At 36.4% G+C, this 21,379-nt stretch overlaps 1 protein-coding gene across 2 annotated transcripts; it reads right to left on the bottom strand.

The window, feature by feature from the left end:
- Nucleotides 1-10,280: 10,280 nt before the first annotated feature.
- LOC140242512 (monocarboxylate transporter 12-B-like) lies at nucleotides 10,281-19,520 on the bottom strand. Of its 2 annotated transcripts, none has more exons than XM_072322250.1 (4): nucleotides 19,265-19,520; nucleotides 14,833-14,973; nucleotides 12,668-13,564; nucleotides 10,281-10,980 (listed from the first exon to the last, which is right to left on the bottom strand). In XM_072322250.1, exons 1-4 carry the CDS (start codon nucleotides 19,482-19,484, stop codon nucleotides 10,835-10,837), a joined length of 1,404 nt encoding a protein of 467 aa, XP_072178351.1. In that variant the 5' UTR covers nucleotides 19,485-19,520; the 3' UTR covers nucleotides 10,281-10,834. The 2 variants fall into 2 exon arrangements, with proteins under 2 accessions (XP_072178351.1, XP_072178359.1); XM_072322258.1 differs by having other exon boundaries at nucleotides 10,845-11,969.
- Between the last annotated feature and the right edge of the window lie 1,859 nt (nucleotides 19,521-21,379).

Genomic DNA, 21,379 nt, shown 5'->3' with positions numbered 1-21,379 from the left:
CATATACATGTATATATTATATGTGTATATTATATGTATATATATATACATATATTATGTATATATATATATATATATATATATATATATATATATATATATATATTATATATACATATATGTATATAATATATATACTAGTATGTATATATAAATATATATATATATATATATATATATATATATGTATATGTGTGTGTGTGTGTGTGTGTGCGTATGTGTGTAGGCCTATATATGTATATAGGTATATACCCATTCTGATAAGCACATCCAGTTTGCTAACTGTTTACAATGACGTCTGTAATATGCCATTGTATGCATTGATTCTGTGACCTGTTAACTACCCGTCATTTTGCCTTTGTATCCATATTAATATGGCCTGATACAGACGCCACGGTTGAAAAGCAGTTGACAAACTGGATGTCCCTACCCTGTTGTTGTTGTTTTTTTTAAAAGAAAGCATGAATAAATGAATAGTATATGTGACGGAGACGTAGGTACAGCGGGTGGCAATCTGCTCGGACACAACAATCGGGATCGAAGCTGCACAGACGGCGTCTGCGAGCGCAACAAACGCAGGGGGAACACCACCAACGCAACATGAACTTATAGCAAGGACGTGACGCCGACGTATAGCATGCAAGGAAGTATCTTTGAAAAGAGCGAACTTGGCGCTACGTTCTAGGCATTTTTTTTTCCGAACTTAAACGAAACACCAGGGAATTTCCTCCAGTATGAAGAGGCATAAACAACCCCAGCCCGGCATATATGCGCAGCTCCGAGGAATTTACTGCAGTTGTCAAAGACTGACTATACAACTTGTCAAGGCTGACAACTTTCATGAAACGGTGCCCATTCCCTGCGATATCGTCCTTCCATTCCCGGTGTCCTTTCAGAACGATCCCTGATTATCTCATTTAATTCTTTAACTTTGCCTCATATATTGTATTCAAATATTGTATGGGGAAATTGTAGTATAGGTTTTCCCGGTCAATTTCATACTTTTGTCATTCAAGTTCCTATTCCGAGCATTCGATTTCACGCATTCCACGCTCGCAGCACTGAATCAGCAATCAAATTCAAAATCCGGTCATTCGAATTCACTATCCGAGCATTCAAATTCACTGTCGGAGCATTCAAATTCACTATCGGAGCATTCAAATTCACTATCGGAACATTCAAATTCACTATCGGAGCATTCAAATTTAAGAGAGGAGCACGCATTTCATCAATGAGCAGTCAAATTCATGTCAAGCTGGCGACGGAATCTCGTCGGTCATTCAAATTCGTGAATAGGCAACCATGTTCCAAATAACTGCATTCAATTTAAAAGAAGTCCTGAATTTAGTTAGTTTGGGGTCGTGTATGCATGTGCTTCTCATTTGGCTTTGAATATATTGAGATTTACGATGATTATCTATTTTGCAGTAGAGGTCCACCTGTTCATTGACAATTTTGAACTCGCACTTAGCAAATAGGAATATACAGGCACATGTCCCTCGGATTGGACATAAAATGGAGGTCCCACGTGCAAGAGAGTCACAACTCATGCACGTAAAAGATCCCACTTCATTTATTCATCGCAAAGAGCAGAACATCAAACTGGACCCCATATTATGGAAGACCACCTCTTGCAGCTGAATATGGGTTATCCAGCCATCTTGTTTGATAGAAAACGAAACAAACAAACAAAAACTAGGCACTGTATAGGCCTACAGACGAGCATAATGAGGATGGTTGGTTGACACTTTCGAGGAAAAAAAAACAATTTCGGCTATATTGAAACTGATACTTTAACATTTTATACGTGCTGTTTGTTGTGTATTGCTGTCTTATTGGTTTACTTTTGCGGGACTATGTGAGATCACTGTGTGTCAGTTTGTCTTTAAATCGATGAATTGTCATTATCACGATTATGTGGTTGGTGTTGGGGCGTTGTCAGCATTCAGTATCACCAAGAGATATGATTACTAGTCGTTGTGTTGTTTGGATGCACTGATGATGGCTGATTGGACATTGCAATTTGAAATTTATTGAGATGAAAAACAAAATACGTGAACAGAGAACAATGTAGAACCTGTAAACAACCATAATTACACTATATGCAAGCCTTTATTGATTGTATTGGCCCTTTTCCCTTTCTTAAAAGTCTACTTCATTTTCCTCGTTAAATTGATTGCACGAAGTAGGAACTTGATCGCCTAAAAATGAATTTGAACGCTCCAAACAAGCTCATTGGGACTATCACGTGACTATCGCATGAATTTGAATGCACGGGTAGGAAAGTCGGTGCTCGCATTTTGAAATTGAATGCCCAATCGTGAATTTGATTTCACGAAAACGAAATAGAACCCCCATAAATGAAATTGATCGCTCGGATTCTGAATTTGAATGCTCGAATATTTTCGCGTGCGTGCGCTGCGTGAATTTGAATGCACATTAATGAATTTGAGTGACAAAAGTATGAAATTGACCGGGAAAACCTATATTACTAAACTGAATTCATTGTACATGTACTTACTCCAAAAGCGTGCTATTCGCATTATTACTAATTCCACATATTTATCTCATACAGATCCTTTATTTCATCGTTTGCATACTTTGAAGCTTCAGGACATCCACATTTTACAAACAGGTATATTTATGTACAAGTACGCAACAAATCAACTTCCCTCTTTATTTCATAATATTTTTCACTTAAATTCGAATATACACACACACATCCAACTCGCCGTTCGACAGACTTTCATCCTGTAAACCCCAAAACTGTTTTAGCTCAGAACTCAATTAGACATTACGGTTCCGGTGTCTGGAATAACCTACCTGATCAATTAAAGCAGTGTACTTCACTTTTTTCCTTTATGTGAGCTCATTTAAAAAAGTATTTTTTATTGAAATATGTTTCCAGTTAGTAGTCTTTGATCAATGTAATTTTTCTTTCTTTTTTTTGGTTAAGTCTCAGTCAGCCCTGATCCATGCAAAGTGTTTTTTTCTTCTTTTTTTTTTCCATTCCCTCCCGTTCCTTTCTTTGATAATGATATAGCATACATTCAGTAAAGCGCATACCTTACCCCCAAAATAGGCATGCTACAGCCTTTATTCTCTCTTGCACTGTCACCTGCATACACGACGCACTGTCACTCGTACACACCTACACTTTTATTGTCTACTATACCATGCAGTAGTAAATGGTGCTGCGTGCTGTTTTTTTTTCTTGTTTTAAAGCGCCAAGTCACTATTTTTCTTTTCTGTTTTTTTTTTCTCTAGCAAAATTTGTTTCGCGTATTAAGATTAAGAGTTTTATTAGTACATATACAATTGGTGTTGTATTATATTGGTATCACATATTCAGATAGGGCCTCATCCACGTCAAGCTCTGCTTATGATGACAGTCCCCTGTATTGATTTCTCCTTTGTTAATAGATACAGTATGCCTTAATATGTTATTTTGATTCATATGTCACTTCAGACTGATGTTGTTACGCAAATGATGTGTTTTTTTTTTGTATTGATTTGTATGTTATCTGTATCATTCTGTTTTCACTTGCAATTGTATTCGGAGAAAGAAAATGCAGAGACAAACCAAACAAACAAACAAACAAGTCATAAAGTATTCAATAAACCAGTTCACAGAACACTGAGGAGATTGAGCATGTGCAGACAGAGGTCATTGTACTATAGGTCTTATCTTGAAGGTTGCTTTTGAGGTATTTGAAAAAGAGGAGTGGTCTTCATTAAAGCTTTGTGAACTAGATCTACATGCTATTGGAAAGCAGGTGCATGTGTTTTCTTCCCATTCATGCAGTACTTACTGTAAATTAATACTTCGTGGTATATTGCATGTTTGCAACTGTTCGTTCTAAAAGATAAAATGCTTAAAACGTTTGTGGTTCAGAGGTCTCACACCACTCAGGTGTATTCAGGTATGTGCGCAGCTGGCCCTCTGGTAGCGTCCTTGCATTCATGGTGTCTTAATATATCCAATATCCACACATTTTGACTCAGAATATGTAACAGTATCAATGCTCTCCTGACCGTGCAGTCGGACATCATTCATTGAACACTGCAACTGATGGAAGCCTCTCTTAACCAAATCGCCTCACTGGCATAACTATAATTTTTCATAATAATCCTTGGTTACCCCTCCCCCCCCCCCTTTTGACCTGCCAAATTGTTTGTGTGCTTGTTTTGTTTTGTTTGTGTGTTTGCTTGTTTGATTGTTTGTTTGTTTGTTTGTTTTTGTGTGAAAGCAATGTTGAGAGAATTGGGACAAAAAAAAAATGTATAAGGACTTTATTTACAGCCCCTCCCCCCCCCCCCCCCCATGGCGACCATGACTAGCAAAAAGGTAATTCCGCCCCTGATCCTCTAATGTATATCAAATCGAGAAAATTGTGATTCTTGGCTCCATATAAGTGGAAACTGTCGCCGTATACTCCTGCTGAGCGAAATGCCTTGATCACCACTAGATGGAAATGAACTGATCCCCCCCCAAAAAAAAAAAGAAGAAAGAATAGGAAGAATCGCACCGTGTAATCAGAGCACCGGATTTAGTTTTTAGTAATCATTTTGTCTGCTTACAAACTGCTTAGTCAGTTTGTGCTTTGGTGAAGCTTTTACGCAGTGCCAGTGAGGAAAGTGTGTGTTTCCACAACCTTGACTTCTCAATAAATACAGGAAATCGAAGACCGTTTTGCCAAAGTGCATGCATGGTTCGAGCAAAATCAGTGACAATAACTCATAGATTGCACTATATGAAGTGTTTGAGAGCAAAACGTATGAACTCTATGCTTGTCATTTTGAGATATTTGCCATCAAACTTTAGAAAAAACACAGAAGATATATGAAAATGAGATATTTTAGAATAGTAACTTTTTGTTTTGCAACTAAAGAAACAAGAGTAAAAAAAAAAAGTTGTTTTTCCCTCTATTTGGCGGTAGACTTGATTTAAAGTTATTTACACTGTAATTAAACTGTAATTTAATTACAGTTTAATTACAATGTAAATGCACTCCCCAGTATTTTCAATTCAATGTTCCCACGAACCAGTCTTTTCATGATTATCCCACTAGACAATCTAATGAGTTTCATTTACCCCTCCTGAGAACTTTATTGGCTCAGATCTATACACCGGTCCTAGATTTTGGAACTCACTAAGCTGTAAAATAAAAAATTCCCCATCTTTGTATTCTTTTAAGCGCAAGTTGAAATCTTTTCTATTAAATCCTCTCTTCTATGTTTTTTTTTTTTTATTAGCTATAGGTTTCGTCAACCTCGGGGTTCATCATCCATCCACCAATCATTCAATCACTGAATTCATTATTACACAATGAAGTAGCCATCACCATCCTTGCACAGCTGCATCAGCGCCAACTCTATGAAACACATACTCTACCCTCCCCTGTTCCATTTCCCTTGTTCAGCGTGTAGGCATTCTTTCATTCTCTCTTTTTCTTTCTTTCCCTCCATGCTTTTCATCTATTCTGGCAAGTTGTGTCATGTTGTTGTGTTTCTTCTGTTTTGTCCCGTCCTGTCGTATATCATATTTTCACAAGTGTTTGTGAATAAGTAATTCATAAGTTTTATGGGTTGTTCACAATATACAAGCTTTGCTTTTTAGTGGACCTCTCTATTCTTTCTTCTTTTTTTTTCAACTGAAACATGACTATGTATTATTTTCTTCTTTTTTTTTTGCCAGTATGTGCTCTTATGTTTATCGATATCATTTATTTATTGCAAGGGCAAATGTTTTTGTTTAGGATGTACCTGATTAATCTTGTTTTATGTTTTGTTGAAAAAAAAAGAATGAAAATAAATGAATTGAATTGAAGTATACGTTAAGAATGGTGCTTAATAAGTTTGCGATCCAATTCTTCATGCACTACAATATGCGAACAACCACAGGTAACAATCATAGGATTGACATAAACTATTCTTTCTCCGTTTTTGTCGGTTACATAAGTAAATTGTGTGTGTGTGACTGTGTGTGAATTTTTGCATGTCCTTATCAATTAAACCATTCTAATACAAAACACACACACAAAAAAGGGAAAATGATTTGTGATTTATGCATATTTGAGTTTCCTTTTCACCTTTTGATTATGGAAGAAGTAGCGCACTGTAATATACGTGAAGAGTTAGCGCCAATTTTAGACATCTTAAAGTAAGTCTATCACCAAATAGAGGAAAAGAAAACGTTCTCACTGTCTGTTCATAATTGCCAAACCAAAATCATCCTTTAACTTTAGATTAAAAAGCTCATCTTCTTATCAATATCTGTAGGGTTTGATCTCAAATTGACAAGAATAAAGTTAACTCTTCATTACAGTGTAGTCAAATATTGTATACTGTAGGTTGTTAGCTTAACTAAGTGCAATGTAGTGCAATCCTTGAATCTTGGTAATGTTTGTGTTATGGAGCGAAATACATACCTGGACAAAATGATGAGATAGTAGTAGCTGTTCACATGAATTTCCAGGAGGTAAAGGCTATCAAAACATGCACTTTGGTGAAGAGCATGAAGTACATGTACAAGATCCCTGAAACCAAAATAGAACTTCCTGGACGCACACTTAATCAAATGTAAGCAAGTGGCTCAGTTAAATGCGCTACATGCTTTATTTCATTCCACATTTGCATTCATGCATGACTACAGGGCACACTGAGTATCAACCTCGAGTTTCAATGAAAATGACAGGACTTACAAATTAGATATGAATTACTGTACACGAAGAATTGCATCATACCGTTTCAGTGTTTAAAGCAGGTAGACCTATAATAGGAAGGGTAAAAGATCGAAAGTGCATTGTGATTTGAATGGGACACAACCTGTTGCCGCAGATTACAAACTGGTTGGCAGAATTTTCAATTGTGTTCCTGAATTTGAAATGCAGTTGCCATCTCTATATCATCTTACCAAAATTATGTCATTGCTGTTTGTCAACCCAAAGAGATTTTAGAATCTCTTTGTGTCCACCTGAAGCTTATTGATAAAGGCTGTTGCACGGCGATAGTCAGATAAACATTATCAAATTTGCATATTCAAAGTAAATTCGCGGATGATCGGATAAAAAAAAAAACAAACATCGGTAACGGACAGTGATGAAGGAATTTCATACAATTTTCTGTAAAATTTTCATGTAAACCTTTCATCTGCTGCAACAGGGCTGTTTTTGTGTCGTTTGCTTTTTTCACAGTGGTGTCTCGCTTACATACTAGTGATCATTATGCCGTAACTTCAGTATGCTAGGCAAGCGAATTAGTGGAGCGGCATAGCTTGAAAAATTAGAGGAATTGTGCATTTTATGATAAAAGCACCAAATTTCGCACACATGTTGACAATGACAATTCAAATAAATTCAGATATTGGGCCATCATAAATAGCGCCCTCAGCGGCCATGGCAGCCATTTTTCAAAATGGCCGCCATAAATGTCATATTTCGTAAAAATTTACAAATTTCAGTAGGGAAAATCAATAAGATTTTGCAAACGAGTGGGAAATAACATTTAAAATAAATTTAGATATTGGGCCACCACAAATTGCGCCCTCAACGGCCATGGCAGCCATTTTTCAAAATGGCCGCCATAAATGCCTTTTTTCGCAAAAAAATAAAAATTTCAGAAGTGAAAATCAGTAAGATTTTGCAAACGAGTGGGAAATAACATTCAAAATAAATTTAGATATTGGGCCATCGCAAATTGCGCCCTCAACGGCCATGGCAGCCAGTTTTCCAAAATGGCCACCATAAATGCCATTTTTCATAAAAATGTACAAATTTCAGAAGGGAAAATCAATAAGATTTTGCAACCATGTCGGAAATATCATTCAAAGTAAATTCAGATATTGGGCCATCGTAAATAGCGCCCTCAACGGCCATAGCAGGTATTTTTTTCAAAATGGCCGCCATAAATGTCATTTTGCATAAAAATGTACAAATTTCAGAAGGGAAAATCAATAAGGTTTTGCAACCGTGTCGGAAATATCATTCAAAATAAATTCAGATATTGGGCCATCGCAAATTGCGCCCTCAACGGCCATGGCAGGGATTTTTCAAAATGGCCGCCATAAATGCCCGTTTTCGTAAAATTTTACAAATTTCAGAAGGGAAAATCAATAAGATTTTGCAAACGAGTGGGAAATAACATTCAAAATAAATTTAGATATTGGGCCATCGCAAATTGCGCCCTCAACGGCCATGGCAGCCAGTTTTTCAAAATGGCCGCCATGAATGCCAGTTTTCATAAAATTTTACAAATTTCAGAAGGGAAAATCAATTAGATTTTGCAAACGAGTGGGATACAACATTTAAAAAATAAATTTAGATGTTGGGCCATCTCAAATTGCGCCCTCAACGACAATGGCGGCCATGTTTGAAATTGGCTGCCATAAATACAACCTTTTTCTCTGAATTTACTAATTCCAAAAGGAAATATCAATAATATTTTACACACAATTCGAAAATTATATTTGAAATGAATATTTGTATTAGATTATTATAATACTGCCGTCAACGGCCACGGCCGCCATATTCCAAAATGGCTGCCATTGTCATAATCCTTTTTGTTTTAAAAAATGGTAGTTTCAGAAAGAAAAGTCAACAAATGTGTCCCATAAATTGAAAATCACGTTAAAAATCAAACAATATATCTAGATTGCATTAACTCTAGATATTATTCCTTCGCAAAATTTCAAGAAGAAAAAAAAAATTGCTAATAACGGTAATTGCAGCCATTTTTCAAAATGGCTGTCATAGATGCCATTTTTCTTTTATGAAGATGTCCTAATGCCGGAAGAAGACAATAAACATTTTTTTTTTTTTTTTTGCGCAAGTTGACAATTACATACAAAGAAGTTTAGACATTGAGCAATCATAAGCTGTGTTCTCAATGGCTATTTGTAAAGCTATTTGTCAAAATGGCTACAATGCACTTTACTTTTTTGTCTTAAAAATTTGCTTAACTTCAGAAGGAGAAGAAAGTACAATACTCACGAGACATTATGTAATCTGAAATATGGTGCTAAAGAAATCATTTGAGGGACATCTAAATTAAACGAGGCAAATGCTTCGCGAGTATATCTCACCAATGATGAATGCATATTTCAGGTGGCAAACATGAAAAAACTCCAAAAAAGAGTAATATGAATATCTAGGGATAATGACGCCATGTATTAACTTTGACAGTAACACCATATCATTCTGGGGCAAATTATTTGTTTAGGGCCCCATTTTCTCTCTCTCTCTCCTTTCGTTCTTTAAAACAACAACAACATATCATTGAATATATGGGACTATATGACGTGTATCTATTCTAAAATGTAACTTCCTAAATATTCTTAAGACAGATACGAAAAAAAAAATAGCCTTTCATTGCACGAAAAAAAGTTAATTTACTTGCTATGCTTCCATAAAAACACATACCTTTGATATCCATACTGTTAGCCGTCACACGCGAAATACTGCAATTAGAACTTAACTGAAACATGAATTTAGAACTAACCCATCAATGAAACCTTTTTTTAAATATAAATTTCTTTGAACACCAGATTGCATTAGATATAATGGCTGTTTAGCAGTATTCTATTGCTTTCTCCTTCTGGAATAAGCAAATAAAAAAGGAGTGTGTGGAAGCCATTTTGACAAAGAGCTGGGGACGATGTTTATATGGTGGCTCAATATCTTCATTTAAAATTAGATTCAAATTCAAACTTGAATTTATTTGAATGTCCTTTGTCAATTTGCAAAAGAAATTTTATTGTTTTCTTCTGGCAGTATCATAATATTTTCAAGAAATAGATACCATCTATAGTGGTCATTTGGAAAATGGCTGCCATGGTCGTTGATGGTGCCATTTGTAATCTTTCCAAAAAGAAAAAAAAAAGGAGCAGACATCCATGGCGGTCATCACGGCCCTTGAGGGCGCCTTCTAAGAAGACCTCATACTTAAATTCATTTTTGAGCATAATTTTCAACTTGTTTGCAAAATCTTATTGACATCAGCAATTTTTTTGCAAAAAAAAAAGGGGGGCATCCATGGCAGCTGTTTTGAAACTGTTTTGAGGGTGCACTTTTGGATGGCTTATTATCAAATTCAGTTTGAATGCAATTTTGCACCTTTGTAGAAATTCTGATTGACAATCTGATTTACAATGGCCCAATATCTAAATTTAATCTGAATGTGATTGTCAACCTGTGTACGAAATTTGGTGCTTTTATCACAAAATGCACAATTGTTCGGCTATGCCGCTCCACTAAATAGGCAAGCGTTCGTCAACCCTTATAGTGATTATCTCATCTACAATTCAAGTATAGTGTGTAACAGTCGAACGCATATACCATCATCACATGGTGCATGCATCTCTTACAATCTTTCTTAACTTCCTTCTAGATAAATTTTCTCAAAATTATGGCAAATAAGACACAAATTGTGTAAATATAATGTTGAGATAAAACTCAGCGCTGTATGCAAAGCAATTTGAGATTGGGCTAGCTAAACTGGTAATTTGCAATAGCGTTACCGAGACATCCTTTACATACACTAAGACAATGATCATGAAAACAATGAAAAACATGTAATGCTATACACATAATGTAACATCAAATATCCAAACGAAAATGCGTGACAATATTCATAATTGTGCTATTAAACACTTTACCATTGACCTGTGACCTTTTGCTTATGATATGATATGAAAAAACACATCGAATCTGTGATGTGTACTACACAACTTTCTTTATTTTTGTAAAGTTATACCTGTGCCTTCAGATAGTCATTTACAGGTGCAGATAGTGTTAAGAGAACTGTCAAGACAAACCCCATAGGGTGATTATAATGTTCATGTTCGCTTATCGGTGGCTCGTTGCTTCTTGGCCCGGAAGCGGAGGATCAGGAATACGGTCAGGTTGATGATGACGACCAAAAGGAGAAGTCCCAACGTATTGTAGACGACTTGGTAGGACTGTGTGACGTCATAGATGTGACCTTGGAAAGGAGCAAAGGCAAAGAAAGATGCTGAGAGACAGAGATGGGTTAAACCATCAAAGCTTTTAAATTTTTCATCATCTCAAAGGAAATATTCAGGAATATAAGTTCTAGCGGCTATCCAGTTGAATATCTCAAGAATGCAAGAAATGCAAAGCATGCAGAATCGTTCTGATTTGGATTCAGCTCCCTGTAAATGCGATAAAACTCCGTTTTTGCGTCCAGTTTTTCACAAAGAAATATGCAGTATGTATAAGAATCTCAGATTTTGGCGACCATTTTAAATTGGCGGTCATTTTGAATATCTTAAAGCCCTCAAGGATGCAAGAGTTGCATCATTCAGATTCGGATTTAGCTCCTCGAAATAGGTTGAAATCATCACAAAACATCGGGCAGATGGTAAAACAAGGTTCAGCCTCAGTCTGGCAACCAGACTATGTTGACCGAACAGTGAGACCGAACCGTGTCGCCGAACCTGACAGGCCAATCCGACACCGCTGACTCTACATTAATAATGACTCTATAATGAAACACATCTGAGTGAAGAGATATTGAATACAGAAATTGAAATTGATCTATGTGATGTAATTAAAAAAGATAGAAATCGCATGAGTGGAGAAACAGCAATTTATTTAAAAAAAATCAATTGGTTATATTATAAAAATGTAAGGTAAGATTTATGTAATGAATCCTGGGAAATGATTGCAGTTTTTACATTAAAATTACCGAATGTAAAATCAACTGTAGTTACTAGGAGATACAGACTTCCAAATGCTAATGCTCAAATGTTTGATTTGTTTGAACCTGTACTTCATAAACTGGGCGATATAATATAGCAGGATGATATAATATCATATTAGGCGATTTCAATCGTAACATGCTTGCAGGTCGTCAGTCCCGACAAAGTGATCCTCTGAATGAGTTGACTGAAGCTTCCTGATTAACTCAAGTCGTATCTTCATCCACACGAGTGAATTTTGCATGATTTCCTGTATATTATGTGATAAACAAAAATGTGTAAAGCACACTCGCAAAGATGTAAAGTTTGCAGAATTTTCAAAAAAGGAGATATTGTTGAATATGCAGAAGAAGTACATTGCGTTGGGACTGTGTTTATAATGCCGCTCATATTAGTACTGCGTATTCTGCTTTTGAAAGAAAACTTTTAAAAGTAAGAGAGGTTAATACTCCCCTGAAACGTAAACGTATAAGAAAAAGGAATTTCCTTGGATCAATGACCACGGACAGTTCATCAGAGATCGTAACAAGTTAATATGAAAAGCTAGAATGACTCACGATCTAAAAAGGCAAGAAATTGTGTAACGGCTGAAATAAGTAAAACCAAAAGAGAATTTATTATCAATACTATAAAGACAAGGCAATCTGGTGATGTATGGCAGTCATTAAGCTACTGTATAATGAAATTTTAGCTCTACACGAAGTGATGCAATCCATGTTTTTATTATGTGATGATTGTCTCTGTACAACTTCCATTTGCAACAGCAGTGTTCTTTCTTTGTTTTACTTTCAGAAATCTCTTCCTTACCTCTTACTGCCACCCCATTCCCACTACAAGCGTGTTTAACGTTTATCACTAACGTTGCTGATTATCACAAATTCTATTTCGTATAAGGCTATAATGTACTACCTAAAATGTATTTCAACAAGAGTTATCATGGAATGATACCTGAAGTCATGTCTCCTACAAGAATACCAAGGCCACTTGTGAATCCCATCAGTGTGAAGGCGATCGGCATATTTTTTTCATTCGTTATGGTATACTTAGAGAGTACCCCTCCAATTGAATTAGCCATGAAGACAGTGACGCCTTGAATAAAGGCCATGACGGCTTGGTAAGAGTATGTCGTGCTGAAGGAGTTGATGAAGATGGTAATGTCACAAATTGAACAACAGGTAACCAACATGATGCTCAAGTCGAGCTGGGCGTGCGTGATGATGAGCAGTGCAATTTTACCAAGTATGCCTCCAACACCCGCGATGCTGGCGAGAAACACTGCCCGCGAGCTCTCGATTCCAAGGGATTCCGCTCTTGGGATTAGAAAAAGAAGCCAAGAATATGAAAAATAATACATCAGAAAGAAACTGGGTGAGACCAAAGCATACAACGGTTCTTTATAGTACACGCATGATTTGAGTTTTGCCATCATATTCGAAGTAGTAGCATTCTCTTCATATGTGTTGTTCGATGTATCAGTAACCTTTGACTGGCCAATAAAGTGTGAGTCGCTGTCGCTATCAGCGGATGAAGACGACGGTCCGTCGGCTGACGTAATAATGACATCACTTTTCTCCGTGGCAGAGCAATGGGAGTCGACACTTGAATAATCTCTTGGTGGTCTTAGTGTCAAAGCGCAAGGAACAATGTTCAAGCATATTCCTCCCAAGATTAGGAATGCGCCGGAAAGACCGTAGGCCTCCAGGGATCTCTCCGCAATAACAGGCAGACAGAAGGCTCCAATGGTTTCACCGAACGTAGATAACGTAGTGTAGAAAATAAATGACTCCGGGAAATAGTCGTTGAGCGCTATGATAAAAGCGAGATATGTGATACACATCCCAAGACCTAATAGATATAAGGATCAAAGAGAGACAGAGAGAGAGAGAGAGAGAGGGAGGGAGATATACGAATTAAAAACCAGTATACCTCACATCATCTCTTCATAATTACATTACACAATGTTATACACTGACAGGATGGAAATAGATGGGATACCGACCAGGATGGTATACCTGCACGGAATACCTGGATGGGATACCTGGATGGTATACATGCACGACCGGGGTGGGGGGAGGGTGGGGGAGGGACAATATTGCACAATCCGAGATAAAACTCAGAAGTGCAATATTCCCTGCTAATCCATGAATTAAAGCCATTCAGCAAAATAACTTCATCTATAGACCTAATCATTACCTAGAGAAGACATAAGGCATCATAAGATGCAAAAAAGACTCATATTTCAGTTGTATTGATATAAAATTTGACTTACATAAAAGATATACATAAAAGAAGAAGGAACAAAATTTAATGTTAACTCTGATATACGTGGGGATATGCTTATAGCTGCGTTATCTGAAATATTAGTTTTTATTTCATATGATATTCTTTTTCCATAGAATCATATAATACATGGGATATTTATTATGAGGGCATGTGACATCATCAACTCGCTTATTTGAATATTACTTAGGACTGGTCAAGAAATGTTTCCCGAAAAAAAAAAAGTGAAATTTCAAAATACCGTATCTTCCTTCTTATCAAATCTTCGTCTTTTTACAGCGTTCCATTGGGGTTTATTTTTAGGTGGGTTTCCTCTTTAAAGTTTACTGTTCAAAGCAGCCCGGTATAGCCCTTTGGTATATAGCCCTGTGTGTACTTGTCGATTATTTGAATAAAAAAACAAAACAAAAAAAAAACTTTTAATTCTTTGCTACAACCCCCCGTGATACTTCATTTTTGCTACATGATCAGTACTCTATAAAGTAAACTGATGTGAAAAATACATCTGAAATTTTTTAAAGTTGTCTTCATATGATGTGCGCGAGACGTAATGGGAAGTAATTATTACTGTCACGTCATATAACAAACACATTTTTTTTTTTGTGACCGAGACCATTCTTTTATAATTCAATACAAATTCTTTCGTTCCCTTTAATCCAATTTAATGAAATTTCTACTTGTTTGTATGAATTTGCTTATTCACTTCAGTATAAACCTGAGCATACAGCGGAATATCACTTAAACTTTGAGACAGGTTTTACTCTGGCATTACGCGTTTTGACCCGTACATTAACATTTGATATAGTTGTTTGATTGTCCTTGATATCAATCACCTGTCATGAACATAAGGACGCCGAGGAGAAAGAGATTCTCAACCAAGGAGGCGCAAATCAAGGGCACGGAACACAGAAAGCTGCCCACGACGGTCAGGATTCTCATGTTTACCAGCCTCATCATGAAATACACCAGCGGACCTGCGTAAGGGACGGAGAGTATGGGCTGCCTCAGTATACATACTGTACAATTGCATTTGGGAATTCAAGTTTCAAGTTCAAGTTCATTATAGATATATCTCCAATCTCAAAATAGTTAGTGTCATAAATATGCATAAATTTTCGAGGGCTACTATGAAATAATTGTCGGTTACGGCAGTATGGAGACGCATTGTTTTTTTCCCCTTCCACAGGGTGTTTTATTTATACACATATTCGGAAAGTGACATTTACGAATAATTTGCACTTGTACTTATAATAACAAAATATCTAGCTTTTTTTACAACATATAATTTATATCATTCTTTTTTTTTCATTAGCAGAAACAACACTGAAAACACTTTTGATATGATATGATTTTAATTAAACGTTCAAAAACACTCAATAGATAAAGCCCATTACTTCACAAAATTCTTTTCTCTACAATTCACTTGACTTATACATGTTTCCATCTCAAAATAACATTTTATTTCAGATATTATAAGTTCGAATGACGGAACGTTTTCTTTAATTTCGCTGAGAAAATTTTTCTTCTTATAACAATCATCATACAGTTTAGTGCACTGTTATTGAGACCATAAAATCCGAATAGCTTATGTTGGTTTGTAAATACAATTGGTTTATCTATCTTCAGAAGTAACCATCGATCAAACTTATTCCATATATCATTTGAATAAGGACATGAACAAAATATATGCATTATGGTTTCCTCACTATCATTACAAAACGTACACTTTTTATCTGTTACAAAACCAAATTTTAAAAGAGCGTTTTTCATATATAATATTCTATTGAGAATCTTAATTGAAACCACCTCATATTAATATCAATAGTTGATTGAAAAGGAATTAAACAGTACAAAGACCATGTTTCATCATTAAGATCCAACATACTACTCCACTTTACAAAACTGTTACAATGTTTTGACGTGTGTCGCAAAAACTTTTGATAAATATCAGAACAACCTTTCCTATGCTTTAATATCACATTTAAACCATGAGGGATAAAAGGTTCTGTCATCTTCGACATGCAGTTTTTTGCAAATGATTGAATAGAAGTACACAATCCACAGTGCTGAAGAAAGTTGGTTTGTATACCAAACTTCCTGTGAAATTCAAAATATGAAAGAAATTTTCCATCATTATCTAACAAATCATTTATAAACGTACATCTTTCTCACACCAAGACTTAGGATATACAGTGTTGTTATTCATTTTAATCAAATTATTCCAAAGAGGCAGGCTTGCCAAATTATTATGTGTACTAATTTGTAAAAATTCTGAAAAAGCCAAAAGTACCTCTTTCCAAAAATCATTAAGCATTACATTGACATTTTTTTTTTTTTTTGGTAGTATAATGACCCTATGAATAAATGAAACGATACTGATTGGGGCAAGAAAGAACGGAACATGTGGAACGTGTAATTTTCAGTCTGCGGATCACAAATAAACCTTCAGATCTAGGATATTTTAAGAGATTTAGCATATATGAAAATATCAATCATTTTTGTACCAAAATGACAATACAATTGGCACATTTGATTTCTATTTATCTTATCACGTTTATTTTCCCATATAAACGAATAAAAATAACGATTTATATCTGTCAATGTTTAAAAATTTGGTTTGGGAAGTGATTGTTTAGACCAGGAGGTCATTGTATTTGTAATATCTTTCATTTTTGTCGAGCCCACCGGAGGTGAGGGGAGATTAAAGGATCGCCTGCGGCGTCTGTCCGTCCGTCGTCCGTCCGTCCGTAGTCCGTCCGTCCGTCATCTGTCCGTAACGCTACAAAAACTTCAATAACTCTTTACTCTGGGCTTCAATTGCAATCAAACTTAGAGGGAAGAGGGATCATACAAAGTTTCACATTTTACCATTATATATTATGAAGGTCACCTCAAGGTCAAAGCTCACAGGCAGGGGTCAATGAACTTTAGGGCTCAATGTTAAGTTTTTATGGCGCGAATCTTTTATTGGTCATAACTTTTGATCCATAACTCCATTTGTGTGACCAAACTTGGATGGTAGATGTCCCTTGGGGAGTGGATGGTCACCACAAGGTCAATGGTCACAAGCATGGGTCAACGAACTTTTAGAGCCCGATGTTAAGTTTTTATGGCGCGTTTCTATTATGAGTAATAACTTTTGATCCATAGGTCCGTTTGTGACTAAACTTGGATGGTAGATGTCCCTTGGCGAGTGGATAATTACCACAAGGTCAAAGGTCACAAGCAGGGGTCAACGAACTTTTAGAGCCCAATGTTAAGTTTCTATGACGCGTTTCTATTATGGGTCATAACTTTTGATCCATAACTCCATTGTGACTAAACTTGGACGGTAGATGTCCCTTGGGGAGTGGATGGTCACAAGGTCAGTGGTCACAAGCATGGGTGAACGAACTTTTAGAGCCTAATATTGTTTTTATGGCGCGTTTCTATTATGGGTCATAACTTTTGATCCATAGGTCCGTTTGTGACCAGACTTGGATGGTAGATGTCCCTTTGGGAGTTGAAGGTCACTACAAGTTCAAAGGTCACAGACAGGGGTCACAAACTTTTAGTTCCCAATGTTAAATTTTCATGGCGCATTTCGAATATGGCTCTTAACTTTTTATCCCTTTGTCCATTTGGGACCAAACTTGGAAGGTAAATGTCCCTTGGGGAGCTGAAGGTCACCACGAGGTCAAAGGTCATAGGCGGGTCAATGACTTTCGGGGAATTAGATTGACATTAATGTCTTCTATGCGAATGGGCGAGACACAATTTGGCAATTGCCTTGTTTCACGGTAATTCTGTTCAACCATTTCATGTAGTTTAACTGAAAATTCTATTCCCAGGTACCTAAACTACCTAGAGCGCAATGTTGGTTGTGAAGAAAGGGAAACTCTTCTTCTTTCCATTGATACCTAATTATGTTGACAAACGTCATGCATGACTGAGCACTTGAACTTTAAAGACAACAGTGACAATTGCGCATTTTCCAAGTTTGCATGACATTGTGAAGAAATAATGAATGTCTCACTGCATGGATGAGATCTGTCAGTGAAAGTGATTGAAACTTCAGGCCAGCCCTTGTGACTGCAGGTTTGTGTTTAGGGTTTCTTCTAACCATTAATGGCTCATAACCTTCAACTTGGCCACGTCTTGATAATTTGTACCTTCCCATTAAGGATAAACCATTATCCATTTTCTCTCTCCATATTCATAACATGGTTTGTCCCTGTGTGTTATGTGTTGAATATAAAAGAACAGAGAAAAATGGACGTGTGGATTAACCATGTTAAAGGTTACGAACCATAAATTGTTAGGAGACACCCTAAACACAAACCCTATATAAGCACAAACCTGCATTCGTACAGGCTGGCCTACCTGGCCACTTTCATTAACAGATCTCATCCATGCAGTGAGGCATGCATTGTTCCTTCACAATAATACGCTGACTTGGAAAGGCACAATTTATCATTGTTGTTTTTAAAGTTAAGGTGCTCAGATATGCAACTATATAAAGAAAATATAAAGGGAATTCCACTTCTAGCATAATGGAAGAGAACTGTACTTGACTAACCACTTTAAGAAAGCAGGGGGAATAATAATGCTATGTCAGTATCAAGTTGATAGAATGTGTAATTTTCACCCCAAAAAAAAAAAATTGTTCAATTCCCTTTTATACAGTATTTTCCTTATATTGGTTTATTTTCTACTTTGTTAGCAGTGGCGGATCCGGGAAGGGGGCGCATCGGGCGTGCGCCCCTTCTCTTATTTGATGTTAAAACAAGAAAAATAAAAATAAAAAATGAAATGAAACCCCGAAGTAGCATTAGGAATATATTGGTTGCGCCCCCTCCTCCCCCCCCCCCCCCCCCTTCATGGAATACTTGGATGCGCCCCTGGTTAAATTCTCTTTACTTCTGTAATTTTACTCTGTCTGTTCTCAACATAAAAAGAACAAATCACTTCTTGAGTGCTGAGTTATGGGTTGATCGACATTATGAACATCTCCCAACTGTACGTACGCCTACTGTTTTCTATGATCAGAAAACTGCCTGAAATAATAAGTTACACTGCTATTCATTATCACATCACATAAAAAGAGTCTTTCCTTTTACGTGGTAGTCCATTTATGTATCAAACATCTTAGACTCCTTTTGTCTTATTTGCCATGATGGCAGCTGGTGAAATTATAATATGACTGTCAAAAAGGGGGATATAGTATAATTGCCAATGATAGTAAACATCCCAAGTAAAATTGGAAACAATTTTGTAATTACTTACATAACAAACTCTGCAGAGTAGCTGGCAAGCTACAGATGAACGCCATAGTCTTGTAATTGCTGTCAAATTGAGGGACCAAATCCGCTATGAGCACACCAAAACATTTAATAAGTCCAGCTTCAAGGAAGTGTACCACGAACTTGTTCAGGACCATGACGTATCTCCATGGATCGGAAGAGTCCCTCACGTTGCTAGTCCTCACAGACCTGGGCGAAGCCATTATAAGAACCCCTATACGTGTACTACAGTATGTAGTATAGTCCATCTATGAAGTAAACAAATTCGTCCTTCGTGCGCTAGTCGAGTTTCTGTGGAGAAGAATTATGACCTGCGTGTGACCGTGTGTTCTACCATTGTGCTACTTGTAGCTTCATGGTTCTCCAATACATATTGTATAACCGCAGTAGAATTAGCCTTTGGACAAGGCCTCGCGCGCTGTTTGCCTCTCAGCAGTGTCTGAAAATAGACTAACGCAGTGTGCGTGACAGCAGTGATCGCTGGACCGTGTTGTATCGCAATTAGTCTCGATTCAGATACGCTGCAGAACATATATGAATGGATGTGTTTGAATAAGATTAGTGTAAATTGTGAAAAAACAGTATGCATATTACTGGGTTCTCGTTATAATCTAAGTAAATGTAACAAATTAAAATTATTTATTTCTGGAAATATAATAGAACAGAAGGATGTTGTGAAATACCTCGGTGTTATGATTGATCAACAGCTAAAATGGGATATACATATAGATACAATGTGTAAGAATATTGTTAAACTGGTGAAATTTCTGGGCCGTTTACGGAGTTATGTAAATACTTCAACTTTGAAATCGATTTATACAATTTTCATTCTCCCATTATTTGATTATGCCGATATTATCTATGGATCATCGGCGGCAAAACACACAGATAGACTACAAAAATTACAAAATAGGGCACTGAGAATAATTCTTCGAGTACACCCTTATAAATATGTCTCAAATCAAGAAATTCATACACTGATGAACCTTCAAACATTAGAATCCCGGCGCAAAGATCATTTGTATTCCATGACATTTAAGGCCATAAATAATTTTTCTCCACCGTATTTAAAAGAGATGTTTAGATTTTCTGATACGCCATATGATCTTCGTTCTGTTGGTACTCTTGTTCTTCCAAAACCCAAAACTCAATACTGCCGCAAGTCTTTTAGTTATAGAGGATCGTGTTTATATAATAGTATCAAATTTTCAATTTAAGTGTATTTGTAGATGTATTTTTTTATCCTCTTCTATTTCATTGAAGCATAGATGTATATTTGTTAAATTCATTGATCTGGTTTACTGCCATCATGGTAATAGTGTTCGTATAACTGTATAAGGTAGTAGTGGATGTTATTTTAATTCTGTGCAGTGTAGTTTTTGATGATACAAGTTTGCATGTTAATTTCAGATATACCGAGTGTGTTTTCTTCTGGACCCCTCGGTAGAACAGCTCCACCATGAGGGCGGAGCTGAGTAGGGCTATCCAGCCGCAGTTTCAAGTACTTTTGTGAAAATGTCTTTGTATTATTCAAAAAGAAATGATATACATATTTTTTTTTTTTTTTTTTGCGGAAATAAAATCAATCAATCAATCAATTCAGATACGCAGGGGATGACTTATACGCCCAGACCGCATTAGCTAAAGGCTACAATAGAGTGAACTTATACTGAGTACCCAGCGCTACTCCCTTCGGTTCTCTCTGCGTCAAACGCCAAATGACCGTGAGGCAGTGGGATGTGCTATAGCGTGCTGGTTGAGCAGTACCGGTTGAGGCGGGGATTCATGTTTTGAACAGTCCTATAAGTGAGATAATGATAATTAAACCTCTTACGAAATATGAAAGAGCATGTAATTTTAAGAAGGATTCAAAGTTTATTTGATGAAAATTGGTTTTCAAATGGCTGAGATATAAAAAAAAAATGATAATAATAAAAGGCGACAGGCAACGCCTTTTATTAGGATCTCTTTGTTTCACCTTGTTTTTGGATATAACCGATTTTCGTGAAATAAACTTTGATACCCCTTAGAATTGCATGCTCTTTGACATCTCATAGATTTGTTTCTGAATATCTCGCAAAACGTTAAAAGGTAAATC

Source organism: Diadema setosum, chromosome 2 (assembly GCF_964275005.1).
Source record: "Diadema setosum chromosome 2, eeDiaSeto1, whole genome shotgun sequence".
NCBI lineage: Eukaryota > Metazoa > Echinodermata > Echinoidea > Diadematoida > Diadematidae > Diadema > Diadema setosum.
Note: the sequence above shows the minus strand (reverse complement) of the source record. Positions and strands in the feature narration are given on the sequence as shown.